The 19,279-nt window shown below is 42.8% G+C and overlaps 1 protein-coding gene across 1 annotated transcript in view; it reads right to left on the bottom strand.

Annotated features, from left to right (window-relative positions):
* The window catches only part of LOC117972122 (cytochrome P450 2K4-like), a 39,943-nt gene extending 22,946 nt beyond the window's left edge, over positions 1-16,997 (bottom strand). The window contains exons 1-9 of the mRNA XM_059000496.1: positions 16,619-16,997; positions 13,048-13,213; positions 12,213-12,362; positions 11,673-11,833; positions 8,951-9,127; positions 8,060-8,198; positions 4,168-4,355; positions 3,198-3,339; positions 2,619-2,800 (exon numbers count right to left, since the gene is read on the bottom strand). Of these exons, the coding sequence (XP_058856479.1) occupies positions 2,619-2,800; positions 3,198-3,339; positions 4,168-4,355; positions 8,060-8,198; positions 8,951-9,127; positions 11,673-11,833; positions 12,213-12,362; positions 13,048-13,213; positions 16,619-16,819 (1,506 nt within the window). The 5' untranslated portion in view covers positions 16,820-16,997. The remainder of the gene's footprint in view (positions 1-2,618; positions 2,801-3,197; positions 3,340-4,167; positions 4,356-8,059; positions 8,199-8,950; positions 9,128-11,672; positions 11,834-12,212; positions 12,363-13,047; positions 13,214-16,618) is intronic.
* Positions 16,998-19,279: the final 2,282 nt, after the last annotated feature.

The following is a 19,279-nucleotide window of genomic DNA, read 5'->3' on the forward strand; positions in this document are numbered from 1 at the left end:
AGACGGCAGCGATGGCTCCTCTCCCTCTGGCGCTGGAGACGGCAGCAATGGCTCCTCTCCCTCTGGCGCTGGAGAAGGCAGCGATGGCTCCTCTCCCTCTGGCGCTGGAGAAGGCAGCGATGGCTCCTCTCCCTCTGGCGCTGGAGAAGGCAGCGATGGCTCCTCTCCCTCTGGCGCTGGAGAAGGCAGCGATGGCTCCTCTCCCTCTGGCACTGGAAACAGCAGCGGGGCCCCTCCCATAGCTGCGATGTCTGGGAGGGATGCTGGGTGGTGTGTCTGTTCCCAGGCCTCCCAGCGCTCCCCATCTCTCGCCCACAGGAGGTTGATCACAGCAGGGAGAGAAAGGCACTGCAGGAATTGTGGAGGTGCATTTATAAATACTCTGCATCAGACCACACAGCTGCACAGGGGGGAGGGACCTGTGGCAGCAGGCAGGGCAGGAGATGCAACCGACCAGAGAAGAACACACAGAGACAGGGGCAGCGGCAACAAAACATCCATTTAACCATCAAAGTCTCTTTTTAACAGCGATCCAAATATTTCTTTAAAAGCTGGAAGTTTAAGATATATTTTTTAAACTATTTATTTTCAGAATGGGATAGGGAAATGCTGTAGTTCAGGGAGACACAGCAGAGCGATCAGAATGGCGAGTTTTGAAATGATTTGAATTCTTACTTTTGCCTTTTTTCACTCCTTTAATTAATCATTGGTGTCTGATTTGTCGTGGATTTATTCTCCGCTATCCAAAGAGACTCAGGATTCAGGCTGATTATCAGCTCCAGATATTTTAATCAATGCATACAAGGGAAGAGTCAGCAAAGACTGTTAACACAAATAGAGTTACATTAGATATGTATACAGGATTTGTACAAGCTTGAAGATGGGGTGTGTCTGGTGCATTTTACAGCTGTGTTATCAGAAAGCTCAGTAGGACAACAGATAGGCTATAGCCCAAGATAAGACAAAAACAGAGCCATTGTTGTTAGAGGTGATGACCTAGGCATGGGGTCTAATGTTGTTCAGAAGCTTGAGGGTTAAGTGTTACCTTTAGCTTATGTAATCACTGTCTGCTATAGACTGAAAAGCATTTTATATTCAGTTAAATATATATCGTCAGAATTCAATAGTTTTCCTCTTCAAAGTCAGACTCATTCAATCTCATGCACACTTGGGTTTCCCAACAGGGCAACTCTACATAAATCTCATCTGTCTTGTTTATTGCGATAAGGTCCAATATGTCTGCCTTTTTTTTTTATTCTAGTAGTGTATAAGAACATAAAAACATAAGAAAGTTTACAAACGAGAGGAGGCCATTCGGCCCATCTTGCTTGTTTGGTTGTTAGTAGCTTATTGAACCCAGAATCTCATCAAGCAGCTTCTTGAAAGATCCCAGGGTGTCTGCTTCAACAACATTACTGGGGAGTTGGTTCCAGACCCTCACAATTCTCTGCGTAAAAAAGTGCATCCTATTTTCTGTTCTGAGTGCCCCTTTATCTAATTTCCGTTTGTGACCCCTGGTCCTTGTTTCTTTTTTCAGGTCGAAAAAGTCCCCTGGGTTGACATTGTCAATACCTTTTAGAATTTTGAATGCTTGAATCAGATCACAGCATAATCTTCTTTGTTCAAGACTGAATAGATTCAATTATTTTAGCCTGTCTGCATATGACATGCATTTTAAACCTGGAATAATTCTGGTCGCTCTTGTTTGCACTCTTTCTAGAGCAGCAATATCCCAGTATATGAGAGTGGGATAATAACCATGTGATAGTGTAGAGAGAATACGTGTTTAAACACCTAATGAAGATAATTCATTAATATGGGTAATGGTTTTACTTTAATGAGCACTCTTAGTTACAAAACATCTCCCAGCTGAGTTCAATCAGACAGTTAAACAGGCAACACCGTTCTCTCTAATGAATTTCAGCAAAAATGAAAATACAAAACAGAAAAGGAAAGAAAGAAAATGAGTATCAATACAACACAAGTCAGTATAATAATCTCAGCAGCAATAACATTCAGATAATATCTCAGCGTCAGTGTAAATATCAATTACATGTAAAAGCAAGCATTCCTCAAGTGTCTAGAATGTGTCTTTGTAGAAGAACTAAGAAGTGACCAGATTCAATAATATGAATATGCAAGCAGGGTAACTGTCAATACGAGTCAGTAAATATTTCAAATAAAATCAAGATGAATTCTAATTAACAGGACATTACAAAATTGTACTTAATTCTTTATCAAATGGCTGTTAAATGTATATATATTTTGATTAGAATTCAAAACTAGAATATCCATTAATTTATTCTTAAAAACAACTCCAACACCTGTCATTCAATTTCATAGATCACTTGGTCATTATTCTAGCTGCTAATTGTTTTCATGAAAGATGAAAACATTTGTTATAAAGCAAACTGACACACCCATTTACCCAAGTGCAGTTTCTGTAATTCAACTGAGGAAAATCCCTGCAGTAAGGCAGGGTTGCAGTATCACAGGGTCTCAGTGGTGACAGAATCCTGGCAGTTCAGTGGCTGAAGGGTTCAGTGCGAGGGGTCAGTGGCTGTATTAAGGTCTAGCAGATGCTAGAAGGCAGGGTCGCAGTATCACAAGGTCTCTCAGTGGTTCAGGGCGCACAGTTGGAAGGGCTGGGGGCCAGAGGTGAGGCCAGGGGTGGGGGTGAGGTCCAGTTGCGCAAGTCTGACCTCCTGGGGCAGGCGGAAGTGAAACTTCTGCAGGAGCATGGTGAAGAAGAGGAAGAGCTCCATCTTGGCAAGGGTCTCTCCTGGACAAACCCTCCGACCTGGGGGGGGGGGGGGGTCAGAGGATTACTGACTCATACTGCAACACACACACACACACACACACACACGAGGATTAGGAAAGTAGCTGTAAGAGTGACATTCCAATTTGTATCCTGAAATGGAAGAATCTAATGAAAACAGGTTGTCTTCTTGCTTTTCAATAAAAACTTTCCGTATTGCATATACTGTATGAGTAGAATAATATGCACCTGCATGTTTTCAGCTGAATCTGAAGGCTTTGTAGCGATTGTTACCTGTTCTATATTCCATTAGGAAACTGGTTGCTGATTGCACCTCTATTGATAGCAGTTTCCTTTGCAGTGAAAATGCCGGGGTGGAGGGGGGTTAGCCTCAATCCTGTCTAACCTGGTCCCTGCTCCTCTCTGACACACTGACCTGCTGAGAAGGGCATGAAGGCGTCTCTCTTGACAAACTTGCCCTGCGCGTCCAGGAAGTGGTTGGGGTTGAACTGGTGAGGGGTCTCCCACTGTGTCTTATCAGAGAGCACGGAGGAGAGCAGCGGGATCACCGGGGTACCCTAGGACACAAAGGTAAAATACCAAAGCTAATCTAATTTAGGGAGACAGGCCTGTACTGTCAGCTATACCAGGATACATTACTGTACATTCATATCACTCCTACATTACTTGATATTGCAGTATAAAGAGGAATTATTTGGCAATAAGACAATTGACGATTTGCTAAAATAAGTGTCAATTTTGCTTTTGGGAAAACCTCATTCCAGACAGAATACTACTCTAGGAAAGAACCAACTGTACTTATGAATTAGCCTCTTCAAAAACAGCAGAACACAAGGTCTCCCCTATCTATCTCCACCCTTGAAGCTATTACTTGGTCTACAAAAAAGGGGTAAAGGGGTCTCAAACTTACTTTTATTTTCATAAAACACAGATTTGCCCATTTAAATAATGCAATGATAACAATACTAATTACAAAGAGGCTTTCTGGTTTGTGATGGGAATGGCAGAGGGTTAGGGTTACAAAGAGGCTTGCTGGTTTGTGATGGGAATGGCACTTCCATAACAGTGCTCCCATGAGAATACACAAACTGGGTTTATAAACAGTAATGCCATGTTGACAGTACAGTCCTATATCTTGCTGTATAAGAGCTCTTCACTATTCACTGGTTTTCAATATTTCATGATTTTCTGATGTGAAAGTCAGATAGTGAAATAAAGAGGCAGCATTGTATCATAAGGAGTGTTTGAAGTTGGACATGGTGGAACTGCAATGCCCTCAAACAGTGTCTTTATTGGTTAATTAGTCTGAATGTTTTCCATTTGAACAGGAATTTGCATGATGAAGGTGTGGACCGGACCAGCCCTATACACTCTGTCTGGCTCACCTTGGGTATCCTGTACCCCCGAAAGGTGGTGTCCCCTGTGGTCTCGTGCAGCAGGTTCATGGGCACCACGTTGCCCACTCTCTGGATCTCATGCAGCACAGCGTCCATATAGGGCATGCGCTTCCTGTCCTCGGCCTGCGGGGGGCGCTCCCTCCCAATCACACTCTCAATCTCCTCCTGGACTTTGTCTGTTAACAGGGAGGTTTTACAAACACACTGCAATTACTGATAAGAGGTTTGTCATTGAGAGGACCCAGGACTGAATGGCAGGCAGGAGGTGGAAGGAGGCGGGGGTTCAGTTCAGGATGGAGACTCTCTCAGAGGAAGATTGTGGGAGGAGCTCGAGGAAGCAGTGGGGTAGGAGTGGAAACTCTTGAGCGAGTTTGCGGATTATTTATTACTGGTTTAGTTTTATAGTAAATAGTCTATTTGTTAAATCTTGTGTAGCTGTGTGTGCTGACTTTGGGTCAGCTCAGCTCCAGCTATGGCAGGTCTGACTCACCGGCACGGCTGTCGTTGTGATCCTGACAGCACGCCGTCTGTGGAGGAATGCCTGCCTGCCATCAGTGAGGTGGTAGGAGAGGGTCAAATAAAAATCAGCGTCATGCATGAATAAAGGTTTAGGTATTTTTTTCAACAAAACACAAGCTGTAGATGTGCTGGTTTGTGGTAAAGGGAAGTCTGGTGATGGTGTCCCCGCTGGCTACACCTGTAACTAAGGTGATTCTATCTAATGTGCCCCCTTTCCTAAAAAATGAGTTGCTGGAAAGGGAGCTTTTGAGGTACGGAAAATGAACGTCCCGATTCGATCCATACCGTTAGGATGTAAAGATCCCAAACTAAAGCATGTCATTTATTATGGCATCTGTCATTCAAAAGGCAAGTGCTCATTTTATTAAATAATCCTAATGCGGATATTGACGTAGCCTGGACTTCTACTGTGGAAGGAAGCAATGGGCTGTTTTAAATGTGGAGTGCAAGGGCACCAGCGTAAAAGCTGCCCGAGAAGAGGCTGAGGAAGAATAAACAGAAACTGGTGGGGAGGAAGAGCTGCGTCAGCTAGAGTCACTGGCAGGGTCAGGAGAACAAACTGACCCAACAGCAGAAACCACTGATAAAATCAAGAATTCACTGTGGTGGAGGAAAAAAAAAAAAAAAAAAAAAAAAACACACAACACCAGTTGCATATGTAGTCCTTAAAGCTACAGTAAAATAAATGGATCAAAGCAGTTCATACTGAAGAAATTAATGAAAAACAGCCAAGAAAAGTCAAACTAAAAGCATTTAAGGGGGGGAAAAAAAAGGATTTAAGTTTTATAAAAATGTTACACCTTTTACGGTTTGCTTTTTCTTAGTATTTTTTTCAGCCATCGTGGACAATTAATTCTCTCAATGTTAAATGGCTGCAAACAAAATTCACAAAAGCAACAATACCGAACAGCCCCCCCCCCCACCCACCCCCCAATTAGTTTTGCCAGCAGTGCACTTTAGACATAACCAGGTCACTGAACGCAATCAGAGAGAGAGAGAGAGAGAGGGGGAGGAGAGATTGAGGGAGAGAGATTCTTCAGTTGGAGACTGAGCAGAGCACAAGCACAGAAGACCCTGGTGGAGTGGAGACAAGCTTTGGGCAGCCTTCTGGAGGAGAAGGTGTGGGGGTCACAAGATTGTGCTCGATTCATCGTGCCGAGAGATATGGACACCCCCCCAGAGCTGCTTCTTTGGCCTGGAGAGGAAGAGCGCCAACAGAAAGCGGCTGCCCTGCGGCAGGGAGCCGACTGGCCAGGAGATCAGCGGCGCAGTTCTACACTGATCTGAATTCCAGCGAGCCATGCCATCAGACTGATACAAATACTTGACTGGAGGGACTGACCAGCCAGGAGGAGCAGCAGAGTCTGGAAATGGGATCTTTCCAGGAGCTGACCACCACAGCCACGCAGCTGGCCAGAGGGAAGGCCCCAGGGATCAATGGACTGGCAGAGTTTTAATCAGCACTTGTGGAAAGAGCTGGTGCTGCAGGAGAGCCTGGAGGCCAGGGAGCTGCCATAGGGTCATCACACTGCTGCCCAAGAAAGGGGACCTGTGCATGCTAAAGAATTGGAGACCTGTCTCACTTATTTGCTGATCTGAAAATTTATTTCCAGAAGTTTGGCTATGAAGCTGAAGAACCGTATTGATGAAATAATTCACCCTGATCAGACATGTGTACTTGGAAGAACAATGTTTGGCAAAATGTGTTTAATCTGGGATTTTTTTATTGATAACTAAGGGTTGCTTTAATGTGGGACTGGTCTCTTTAGAGCAAGAGAGTTTTTGATCGTGTCGAGACCCTGGAAGCCTTTGGGTTCAGCCCTCATTTGAATACATTTAAGCTTTTATGTACAAACTGTAGTAACAACAGAAGCGCCAAGCCGGTCAATTTGACCGTTTTGGTTTTTAAAATGTAAATTACTCTGCATTCCGGACGGTGTTGGAGCTGAATATTCGCAAGAAAATTGATTACAAGCACGTTCACCTAGAAGCACAAAAACTGGTAATTTTAACCTGTTATTTCAATACATATTTATCAAATATAGCCTATAATCCTGCCTGTCCTTTTCAATACAAATCAGTCCCGTGATCAAGTGGCGTCTACCGGTCTACATTCTTTGAGTGCTTGAAAAACACGCCCGAGTCATAGGTACCAATCAAACCGTGGCAATCAGAACCGATGGCGAAAAAAGACAGTGGAATACTACAATGCCACAAAGTTCGGTGTGGACGTGCTGGACCAGATGCACGACAGGATTCAGTCAAAGGCGGATATCGTTGGTGGCCTGTGGCTGTATTTGATGACATTTCAGACCTGGCAGCCATCAATGCGTATGTTTTGTACAAGGAACGTACTGGGAAAAAATTGCAACAGGAGGGACTTCATCTTGCAGTTAGCCATGCAACGTCAGCAAGCACATATGGATCAGAAAAGGGCAGAGACAGATGCCCCTTCTGGCAGTGCTGCAGCCCCTGCACCCACACGCAAGAGGAAACTGTGCCAGGTTGCAAAATGAAACACAACTTTGGCTGTCTGTGGCGGTTGTGGAAGGGCAGTGTGTGGTAAATGCTCTGGGAAAGTGGAGAAGCATGTATTGTGTATGGACTATACAGGTTAGAAAGCTGCCAGGTATGTAGGCTAAATATGTTATGTAAATAGTTTATTGTATTATACTTCTGTTTTGTAGTGCATATACCATTTGATGTTATTTTTACAAACAAATAATGTTCATACAATTCCGTATGTACAGAGACCCGTTACAAAATTAGTTACTAGTGAAAAGTATTTATGTTTAATTTAAGTTTGTTTTGTACGGCTCCTTTTGAAAAAAAAAATGTATTGCTTTCCATTTAAATATGGCGTTTCTGCTATGCAGATGTTTGATTTGATGGTCATAAATCAAACTTGAGTTTTATGCAATAGTTTTAAATTCCAGCACAACTAGTGTTAAGGCAGTCCATTGCCGTGAGTGGAGAGGGATGGCCGACTCCAAATGGAGGGCTCACCTGTCCTGGGAGACGAGGGGACCCTGAAATGGAGGGTGAATGGACGTGGTCAGGCTGTTCAGAGTGCTGGTGGTTAGCAGGTTAAAAGGTTGATTTTGCCTATTTTAACTCTTCAATGCAGAGTTTCCAGGAGAGGTGGTGTGTGGGAGAGGCTGTCTGTTCAGTGAGGAGGGAGAGCTCACTACGGTTAGGATTTCAATACTGATGCTCTCTCTGCCTGCAGCCACTGCCATTGCCCCTCGCCTTCTATTAAGCAACTAAATCACAAGGACTGAATGGCAGGCAGGGGGTGTTTAGGTCAGGATTCATTCAGTCACACTCTCTCCCTGAAAGTGGGGGTACCCCCCTCGCTCACCCTGAATGTGAGGGTACTTCATCATGAGCAGCAGCCCCCAGCGCAGGGTGAGAGAGGTGGTCTCAGTCCCTGCACCAAACAGGTTCCCCACGGTGGCAGCCATGTTATCCTCGTGGAAATACTTGGAGTTTCTTGCCTCCTGTAAAACAAATGAAGGGCCTCAGTGACAAAACGATACAACCTATTGCAGGGGCAGTTCTATCAATATGTGCGACACAGGCAGAAACTTAAAATATCAATAAAACTGATGCGCAGTTACTGGAGTTCAGCAATAACCTGGCAAAATGAGAATTAACACACTGAAGTGTTGATATAACAAATGTGTGTGTTTTGTAGTGGAATTTGTAAAATATAAGTTTAGCACAGTATTGTTGCTATTTTAACATGCTTCTCCCATGGTTATACTGTGCATGTTCATAGTTTACCCTGGTTTGCCATGTTTATTAATATGCTTTACCATACCTCGCTATTCTTTACAGTGCTTCCCTATGCTTTACCATGCTATATTACACTTTGCTATGCTTTTACTATGGGAACCCTTTATAAGGGCAGCATTGCTTGCAGTAGTGTTGATCACTGTGCAATCTGTACTGTATATGTAGATGGTAACACACACTGCAGTGTCCATGCTATAGTGTGCTACTTTCTATATCTGAACGGTTCACTTCTGTACAGCACCTTGTAAACTCTCTAGTCTTGATAATGATCAAAGTGATATGATCAGGAGTGCATCCTCATTGACTCCCATTATATTCTGACCATTAACAGGAGCGATATTGAGCTGGTTTCACTGTGAAGGCTTTTCCACTAGATATGCAGTAAAACTGCACTTTTAATGCACTAAGGCCACACTGCTGGTCCCTGATAGAGGCTCTGCTGTGCTGATATTACCTCTTCTCTCTGCCTGGAGATGAACGTGTCGATGAAGCTCCTCAGGTCATTGCTGTCCACACTGTCTTTACAATCCTTATATGTGTTTCTAAAGTACTCCAGCAGTATTGTTTGATTTGTATCAATCTTCTTGTGATCAGACAGGAAGAAGCCCAGGAAAGGAAACACATTGTACAGCTGAAAGTCAAGGAAGAGGGAGCGTTTAAATGGTGAAAATGGCTGGAATGATCCTCGATGCTGTAATGAGCCACATGAGTGGTATAAATCATTATCTTAACAGCAGTGCTGTCATTTAAACTGCATAGTGTTCAGCACAGGAAACAGTTGTATTGAAACTAAACATGCAAAACAAAAATATCGGATAGTAAAGTAACTCGTACAACTAACTATAATGACCTCTTTCCCCTGCAAAACGGATAGAACCATCCAGCTGGGGATATTTTGGGTATGAAAAAATAAAAGACGACAGCTTTGTAGTTGAGGATGGAAAACCAGTGTGCACAGCATGCAGGATTCAGGTAACAGAGGTGGGGATACATCCAACCTCTTCGCCCACACAAAACGAGTATCATGCCCTCACTGGCAGAGTTTCAGGTGGCAACACTTTCCTCAGCCTGCCGGCATGCCACCTAGACCCATCCTGGAGCTGAAAGGTCGCTGATCCAAGCCGTCGGCTAACACAAAGTGGGGAGGACCAAAAGGATTGCAGCTTGTTGCCTCAATGAGGCCGCTTCACTCTGACCCAGTCCAGGACTGGTATTACAGATGGCCTTGTTCTGTGTACTTTGTCAAACCTCTGCGTCACGTGCGGTTGGCTCTATTGGACAGTAATGCGGGCAGCAGGCGGGGAAGAGCAAGTCCCTGGGGGTAGCAGCCTGTCCAATGGCAGTTGCAGCTCACGTCTCGTCATTAACAGTGCCGGCGAGACCCCGGTGGTAGTGTGCTGGGCTGCCCTGTACTGCATAAGGGTCTGTAGTAGGGCCGTTTGGAATGCACAGCCATGAGCTAGACTTCAATGCCATTCTTGAGGGTTTAGTTAAACCTCTCTACCCCTCCATCAGCTTGGGGATGGTAGCCTGCAGGTCCCAGCAACGTTACTTGATCTTAATGCCCAGATGACCCTCAAGTGCCATATTCAGCACCCGTGCTTGCAGCACGCTTGGCATCACTGTGCAGTGACCCCGGGCCACACAGAAATCATTCCAGCAGGTCAGCTCTTATTGATCCTGAAATGGCTGGCTCCTCCACCACCCGGAAGGGCCAGCCCTCGGCTATAGAAGCACAGGGTGCAGTGAAGGGAGTCCTCATCTGATGCCTGCCGGAGCTATAGGAGGGACACCACATCCTGGAGGGGTCCATGTAACAGCTGGATCAGGTCGTGCTCGTTGTCCTCGGACTGAAGTCAGTGTTCAGGAAATAGAACTGATCTGGATAAAATGGAGCTACGTTTTAAAACAGAAAGCTTAATGTTAAAAGTAACGCCACTTATTTTTTTAATTAAATGAGTTGACCACAGTGTATTTCTTGTAGCCATTTTAAAATTATATATAACAAAAAAAAACGGCTTATCACACGGTTTCATAAACTGCAGTTCGAGAAGGATGGGAACAATTTGATTGAATAAAAATGCTTGCAAGTGCAGAGAGGTGCTGTATTAACATCAGCAGACTACGGGAACCCCAGTTTATTGCAATTAAATGTAGCTTAACATTAAGTTGCATTTAAGAAATGTAGAACAAGAACAGCTAAAAACAAACAAAAAACACACACTTGATGTTTGTGTGTTGCACACGTGCCATTAACAAAATGCCCTGGAAACGAATTAAAGAATGGCTGTAATGCATATTATCGGTTCAATTACCGCATTCCTTCCAATTTAAGTCACAGCACAATTTCCTACCTTCAATTTGAGGAAAAAAGAAATCAAATAAATATGCATTGACAAAGATACAGCCTCAATTACGCATATGGAGGCAGTTTGCTGTAGTCTACTGTCACACAGAGCATTACAATTATGTGCTTGTACCAAGGGGGGTTTGTTACACACGTGGATCTTCACTCTACAAGACTGAGGCAGACACTGAACAAGACACAGAGCATTGGGTGTTGACACGCCACATAGATTTATCATCAACACCAGCAATGGTAGCCCTAGTGTCAATTAATACAGAAAACAAAACAAAGCTAAAAATAAAAAAAAAAAAAGTCACACAAATGGCCTCTCACTCCAGGACCCTACTACACTATGAAAACCTTCTCTATGCACGGTTTGAGATCAACCTCCCCTAAACTAACCTACTACTGGGCTCCCGGAGTCCGGGCCTCTTCACACGGCCTCGACTGGGCAATTCCTTCCCGAGCAACGTCTTGCAGTTTAAGGGTTCTGAAGTTCTCCTCCTGGATGTAAGCAAGCTTTCGCTCAGCACCCGTTTGTGTAGCAATGGCCATGCAGCAGCAGCACCACCGAGCTGTAGCGGAGACGCTTGTTGAGCTCTGCACAGCTTTCCCGGGCATGCCCCCCTAGCCAAACCAAACCTCCCGGCCAGCTCAGCGCCGACCAGCCCACCTGCTCAGTTAGTTGCTTAGCAACGCGTCTTCACTGTTTAAAATCTGTGTAGAAACAATTCTACACTGTGGTTCGGTGAGATTTAATTAATGTGACTCCAGCTTTATAAATCAGACCTGAATGCAGCAGTCAGATGCTCTAATCACTACACTGTACCTGTGTCTTGGGGCTCACAAGCAGCTTCATGTTCCCATTCGCAATTCTTTGCAGATTCAGGAACTGTGCGTCGCCGTAGTCGAAGCGGTCTCCGAACACGATGGAGCAGATGATGTTGGAGACAGCAGAGTTGATGATGATTTGGGGGTCAAAGGGTTTTCCTTAGAGTGGGGGGGGGGGGGGGGACAAGATAAGCCGTCTAACTTCAAAAGCTTAAGAATCATAAGAAAACTATAGACACAAAGGCAAGTAGAAAAACTCTTCTGAAGAAGGCAGTAGCAGAAGCAAGTATTTTTATGGCACTACAAGAAAGCAGTCAAAACATTAACCTTCTTTCTTCAGAGGAAGGCACTAGCCGAAAAAGTTAGTCTACTTGACTACAACAGAAAAAGAGCAGAGCAGAATGTGACACACAAACCAGACAGATTTGTCAAAACTTTAACAGGCTTGTGGGGGAAAATACACAGCTGCAGAATCTGGGTCTGGTCTGTGTTTCATGCCCATTGAGGGTCAACCCTTTATTATCTCTTTGGTCGTCACCTTTGTGGGACTGGAAAACCTCCACCAGTCTCTGGGACTCCTCGATGATCCGGTCCTCAATGGTCTTCTTCCCCATGCCTAAGGCCCGTAGAGTGGAGAGGGTGAATCGACGCATCACCTTCCAGGACTCCCCCCTACCGAATGCAATACCTGCGTGAAACATGAACACAGCGCCATTGCTACAGTGATACAACGTTCCCACCATGAAGCCAGCCTGAAACTCATTCCAGTATCAACCTGGAGCTGCCTGCAGCCTGGTCCAAGACTACAATATATAACCTGATCTTATTACACAGAGATCAATGATCACCTATCATACATATTAAGCTACTGGTCCCTCTGCAACATTCTGCCTGTAGTGGATGTAAGACATACAGCAGTAAGAACCACCACATAAACAATGAGGTATTTCCTACATCCTCTAGGGGCAGAGTGTGGCAGGGGGACAGGTTAATGGTTACACTCTGGTGGACCAGCTTTGGTGCTTTAACATTCAACACAATGATACAAAGTGAATCTAAACAAGAAAAATGCTTTAGTTAAGAGAATTGATGGAGAGTGAGCTTGAACAGGAGAAGCCCCCACCCCCCCATGGACCTGAGTGAATCTAAAGAAAAATGATTTACTTAAGAGAATTGGAGTGTCAGCTAGAACAGGACATGCTGAAAAAGCTCATGAAAGTCTTCAAATTCATATATTTCTTTCCCCAAAGAACTGATATTTAGACATCAATTATTGTTCCTATGAAGTTCATATTAACAAAAAATGTATTCAAGAAATTTATTTTTTCAAAACTACACCCAGTCCAGCAACACGCTTTATAGACCTCTCTTACCATTCCCGCCTTTAGAGAATATTTCTGTAGTGTGCGTCTGGCCTCTCTCTGAGAAGTCGTCTGCTTGGGTTACTAGAGCCTCACTGACCGCCTCATAGCCTGTCAAAACCAGGTACTTCTTGGGACCCATGTGGAAGGTGAACACATTGCCGTACGTCTCCGAGAGCTGAAGAGATTAGAGGAGGAGAGATGACTCTCAAAGCATTAGCAGAGAAGCTTGTCTACTTGTTAGAACTTTGAATGCAAGTTGCAAGATCCGCTCATTACAGTGGCGTAGCGTCAGTAGTGCCCAGTTTTAAAAGATGTGTGCGATGCACTACCAACATTTCTGTGCTGCTCCCAGAACTCTTCCTCTGCTTGGATGCTGCGCTGCCTAAAGGTTTGTAAAGCGCTTGCAAGATATCTTCCTGCCATTCCAGTGAGGATGACAGGGATTTTCCTCTGCCAGTCCGTTGCTCTCATGATAGTCGTGTGTGCTGCTCAGAATCTCCTTTGGCTAGAGCTATGAATTCTTGTGTTGTTCTGAAGTCAGCAGCCGGTAGGAGCTGGGAGGTACCTTCAGTTTTTATAATTTTTTGTTTGATGCATCATGAAACAATTGCCAGGTAGCCAAACTTTTTAAAAATGTATTCTATATTAGCATTTTGTGACATTTGCATTATATTTATCAGTACCAATTCATCAATGTGACATTTTGAATTCTAACCTGAAATACTGTACTACTATTATGGCTACCAACAGACTTGAGATATCATTTTGTAGTTTTTGATTACATGATCTTAATGTTATGGACCGATGCCGAAATCGGGGAGTTTCCAAAATGCCTGGGAAGTTCGAAGTGTACAGCTGCGGTTGGCAGATGCCGAATTAGCTTAGAATTTGATGTCATTTTGGCATCTGCCCTGGCTGGTCAACTGCCCACAGACACCCAATTGGCCAAGCACCGCTGGGGTGGGGAGGGTTTGAGTCGACTAGAGCTCCCTCATTTCACAGAGCTCAAGCAACTCCTGTAGGTTCAGGGTGTTAACAGTTTCCAGCTACATTGAATTCTCCGATCAATGTGTTAGTTGGGCTGTGGCAGCTCTGGGCTCTGTAAAAATGAGTAACGATATAATATAAATAGGATTTAAAAAAAAAAAATCTAAGCCCATTTCATTTTTTCCTCTTTATACAGGTTTTCAGTCACCAGCATGTCAACTTCAGCACAAAGCAGCTTCTCCACATTTGACTCCTAGGCCGGGACCGGATCAAAACTTTGACGACCCACCAATCACACTTTACAAAACGGAATGTTATCGCTTTTTGGTTTTACGAGTAGGAGAAATTGGATATTTACAAAAACAAAAAGCGAGAACATTCTGTTTTGTAAAGTGTGATTGGCGGGTCGTCAGTTTTTTTTTTTTTTGATCAGGTCCCGGCCCTAGCCTGCTCTCTCAAACAGCAATTTGAACACTATTTAAAAACAAACACATCTGTTGTGCTACTGACCCCATTATTACGGCTGTGAAAGAACCATTGACTTGTTTGTGAGAACTGTCCGAGTCCAACAAGGCCTGGATCAATATTATTGCGGAAAACACTTGGTATCTGTTAATAGTTGATTTGTCTCTAGAAATATGCTAAGAAAGTGAGAAAGTGAGGGCACAGTTAGGTAGCCAGTTTTAGTATATTTAATATGGTTTTATTGTTTTACTCTGTACTAGGCTTACCATTGTTGGTATCCTAGCAGCTGGTATGTTAACATTTAAAATAAGAACTCAGCTTGGAGTGATTGAGCATTTGTCAATTCCTGCTCTCTCAAAAGGTTGTAGGAGCTCCATGACACAGAAGCTATCTTGCCTAATGAATATGTATATTTTGTATTTGCACAGTAAAATTCTCAATGAAGTTATAATTCTGAAAGCTTAAGGAATACTTGTTAATGTATTTCTGCTGTTTAATACTTGGTGTAAATGAACTAATAATTAAGCACATATGAGCTTTTACAAATCGTAGACACTAACCTGAAAATGAATGTATTCCATAGTAAAATGACTAAACTTAACATTCATTCTAAAATATATAAACCAGCATTCCACAGTAGTAAACTGCTAAATAAAAGTATGCAACCTATTTAATAACTACATTTAAGATTAATTATAACATATAGAAACCATCATTCCAAAGTAGTAAACGGCTGCCAGATAATTATCGTAAAATTACTTTGTTTGTTTAACAGTATAACATCTACAATATCACTGCAGCAACTTTGAGAACAAGAAAGTCCTAAAAATGATTTACAATATTTATCGCTCTTATATGGCCCTTCAATTTGAAGATATCAGTAATTGGAAAGGATTACTAACTGCAGTACACTTAACTCTCAGTCTATAGTTCATTAACACAGCATAGTGGAATGATCACAGTATCACGGGAACTGTAGGACTGTGTTGCACGTGTGGAAACTAACAAAGCCGAAACTAAAACGCTTTCATTTAAAACTCATTAATAGACAAGCAAGCACTGGCATAATCAGCTTTTTTAATAACGTGCAGAACTAATTTCAACATAGTTGTTTAAGGACTTTGCGATATCTGCACGGTGGACAGTAGTATCTACACGTACCGATAACAACAATCCAAAGCAAATTTGCACCATTGTTACAGAATTAACAAGTATGGCAAATAATTTTGGCTGCGACTTAATTAACCCCTTGTTAAAAAAAAAACAACAAAAAAAACAACTAACGAACCCACAAAATTGCTTAATCCAAGAGAGAGCAATCATACAAGTACCCACCCCCCATACAAAATATACAGTAATCTGGTTACCTGGTTACTATCTGGCCACCTCTCGCGATAACATGAGTGAAACTTGTCCAGCTCAAGTAATAACTGGAGCAACACAATTTTAACCAAATTGCGTTGCGCCTTAACTAGAGTTTTGGAAAATTCAGGCTAACCCGGGAGCTCTTGAGTGCACTCGAGTTGCCATGACATCCGACACATTCTTTCCAGTGTCCAGCGCGCGCTTCTTCAACCTGTGCTGCACACCACCAGTCTGGCACAGGGCGAAATCGCACACTGTATGCCACACTGTGATTGGTGGAAGGATTACTGGCGATCCAATCCAAACCGACAATGAAGCTAAAATAAATTCCACTCCAAAATGCCCCGTTATACGGTATGTAAAAGAAGATATTGAAAGTAAGGCTGGTGTTTCTTATGCGGTTCACTTAAAACCGGACATTAGGGCGTCCGGGTTTGTTAATTCCTGCCACCTGGACACACAGACGCAATTCCCGGACTGTCCGGGTCAAACCGTACAGGTGGGAACCCTATCAACGCCGAACGCGTGCATGCATGTTCTTGTCAGTCTGCATGTTATGCATTTTGCATTGTACATTTACAGGTGTCATTACTAAAGGAACCAGAAACGGATGCCTAAAATACTTCTAAAATATCTAAACTTAAGGCCAATAATATATATTTTTCAATTTCTAAAGCCTTGATGTTAAATCAGTAAAAACCTACCCAAACTACCCACTTTAATCCTGATCTTAATGCCCTGCCTGGTCCCCAGTGCCACTCACCTTACTCAGCGTTTTGTGCGGCCGGTGCAGGTCCAAAATGTTCAGGTTCCCAATAACAGGTAGAGCCGGCGGGCCGGGGGGGAAGTTGTAATTAGACGACTTGGAGGATTTCGAGTAAAAGTATAAAAATATAAAACCAGTTAAAAGTAAAGCCAGTGACACCGTGGCGGTGTGTGCTAGGAGCAGGCTAATCAGAGACATGTTTGTCAGGCACACAGCCACCTGGGCTCTCTGTTAATTAGCTCAGCGTTCAGAATAACGCTCCTGGGTTTGGGCAGTGTTTAAATAGAGCAGCACACACAGTGGGCGTGGCTTCAGAAGGACTTCATCAAGGTAAAGGTTGTTGATTTTTTGGAATGATTTGCAGCATTATAATTAGGGCTTCTAGTTTTCTGGTTTTATTTGTGATCACGTGATGTCCCTTTAAACATATTTTGAGCCGATTCGCTTTCTTAATCAAACACTAATTACCAAAGTAAGTTCTTTCTTTTTACCCTCATTATCTTGATTGAGTTCACAAACGACGTGCATTGATCTCACCTGATCCTATTTGAACCTGCATTTTGTTCTCGCCGAATACACCTTTTTCACGCCAGACTCAAATAAAATGAAAATGACATGGTTAGAAAATAAAACACATGTTATTATGTTTAAAAAAGAAATGCAGAGATACATCGACACCTTCAATTGCAAAAAAGCAAAAAAGACACGATATCGTTAATGTATTTACAAAATAATACAGTTGAGTTATAATACCCTGGGAATGCTTGTATAGTTAATGTAATGCACGGAGCTGGTAATAATACAGTTGAGTTATAATACCCTGGGGATGCTTGTATAGTTAATGTAATGCACGGAGCTGGTAATAATAAAGTTGAGTTATAATACCCTGGGAATGCTTGTATAGTTAATGTAATGCACGGAGCTGGTAATAATACAGTTGAGTTATAATACCCTGGGAATGCTTGTATAGTTAATGTAATGTACGGAGCTTGTAATAATACAGTTAAGTTATAATACCCTGGGAATGCTTGTATAGTTAATGTAATGTACGGAGCTTGTAATAATACAGTTGAGTTATAATACCCTGGGAATGCTTGTATAGTTAATGTAATGTACAGAGCTTGTAATAATACAGTTGAGTTATAATACCCTGGGAATGCTTGTATAGTTAATGTAATGTACAGAGCTTGTAATAATACAGTTGAGTTATAATACCCTGGGAATGCTTGTATAGTTAATGTAATGTACGGAGCTTGTAATAATACAGTTGAGTTATAATACCCTGGGAATGCTTGTATGTAAGCAGAAGGGCACTTCAGGGTGTGTGATATACTCTATTATCACCACGCCCCGGGTGCGTTGCAAGGCACGAGGCGGAGCCGAGTGGCTTCATCTGCTTGATTCGTTATACTTCTTGTAATTCTTGGTTTGTTCATTGCATTTTAAAGTAAAATATTACTGCCCATTTTCATCATGACAGCACAAATGAGTCTGCCTTGAAATCACACAGACCCTTTCTTGCTAGACCTGCAACAATATCAGGTGAGACTGGAGTGCTGTTTTTTTATTATTATTATTATTATTTATTATTATTATTTTTTTAATTGTCCTTTGTTATCTGGGGAAGTAACAGGAGGTATCCATACCACAGTGGCGAGAAAGATGTTATTTGCATTATGGATTACCCAGTTACTTATCAAACTGACTTTACAGTTTAAAGCTGGACAACGTGGAGAATTACTGGGCCAGTGTTAAGAAACAGTTTAAAACAGTGCAGGGCACAGCAGAAGAGATGATACCATCGTACCTGGACAATGGATGTGGAGAGAAAGGCACTGCAGGAATTGTGGAGGTGCATTTATAAATACTCTGCATCAGACCACACAGCTGCACAGGGGGGAGGGACCTGTGGCAGCAGGCAGGGCAGGAGATGCAACCGACCAGAGAAGAACACACAGAGACAGGGGCAGGGGCAACAAAACATCCATTTAACCATCAAAGTCTCTTTGTAAGATCAATCCAAATATTTCTTTAAAAGCTGGAAGTTTAAGATATATTTTTTAAACTATTTATTTTCAGAATGGGATAGGGAAATGCTGTAGTTCAGGGAGACACAGCAGAGCGATCAGAATGGCGAGTTTTGAAATGATTTGAATTCTTACTTTTGCCTTTTTTCACTCCTTTAATTAATCATTGGTGTCTGATTTGTCGTGGATTTATTCTCCGCTATCCAAAGAGACTCAGGATTCAGGCTGATTATCAGCTCCAGATATTTTAATCAATGCATACAAGGGAAGAGTCAGCAAAGACTGTTAACACAAATAGAGTTACATTAGATATGTATACAGGATTTGTACAAGCTTGAAGATAGGGTGTGTCTGGTGCATTTTACAGCTGTGTTATCAGAAAGCTCAGTAGGACAACAGATAGGCTATAGCCCAAGATAAGACAAAAACAGAGCCATTGTTGTTAGAGGTGATGACCTAGGCATGGGGTCTAATGTTGTTCAGAAGCTTGAGGGTTAAGTGCTACCCTTAGCTGATGTAATCACTGTCTGCGATAGACTGAAAAGCATTTTATATTCAGTTAAATATATATCGTCAGAATTCAATAGTTTTCCTCTTCAGATTCAGACTCATTCAATCTCATGCACACTTG

The sequence above is a fragment of the Acipenser ruthenus genome, chromosome 25 (assembly GCF_902713425.1).
Source record: "Acipenser ruthenus chromosome 25, fAciRut3.2 maternal haplotype, whole genome shotgun sequence".
NCBI lineage: Eukaryota > Metazoa > Chordata > Actinopteri > Acipenseriformes > Acipenseridae > Acipenser > Acipenser ruthenus.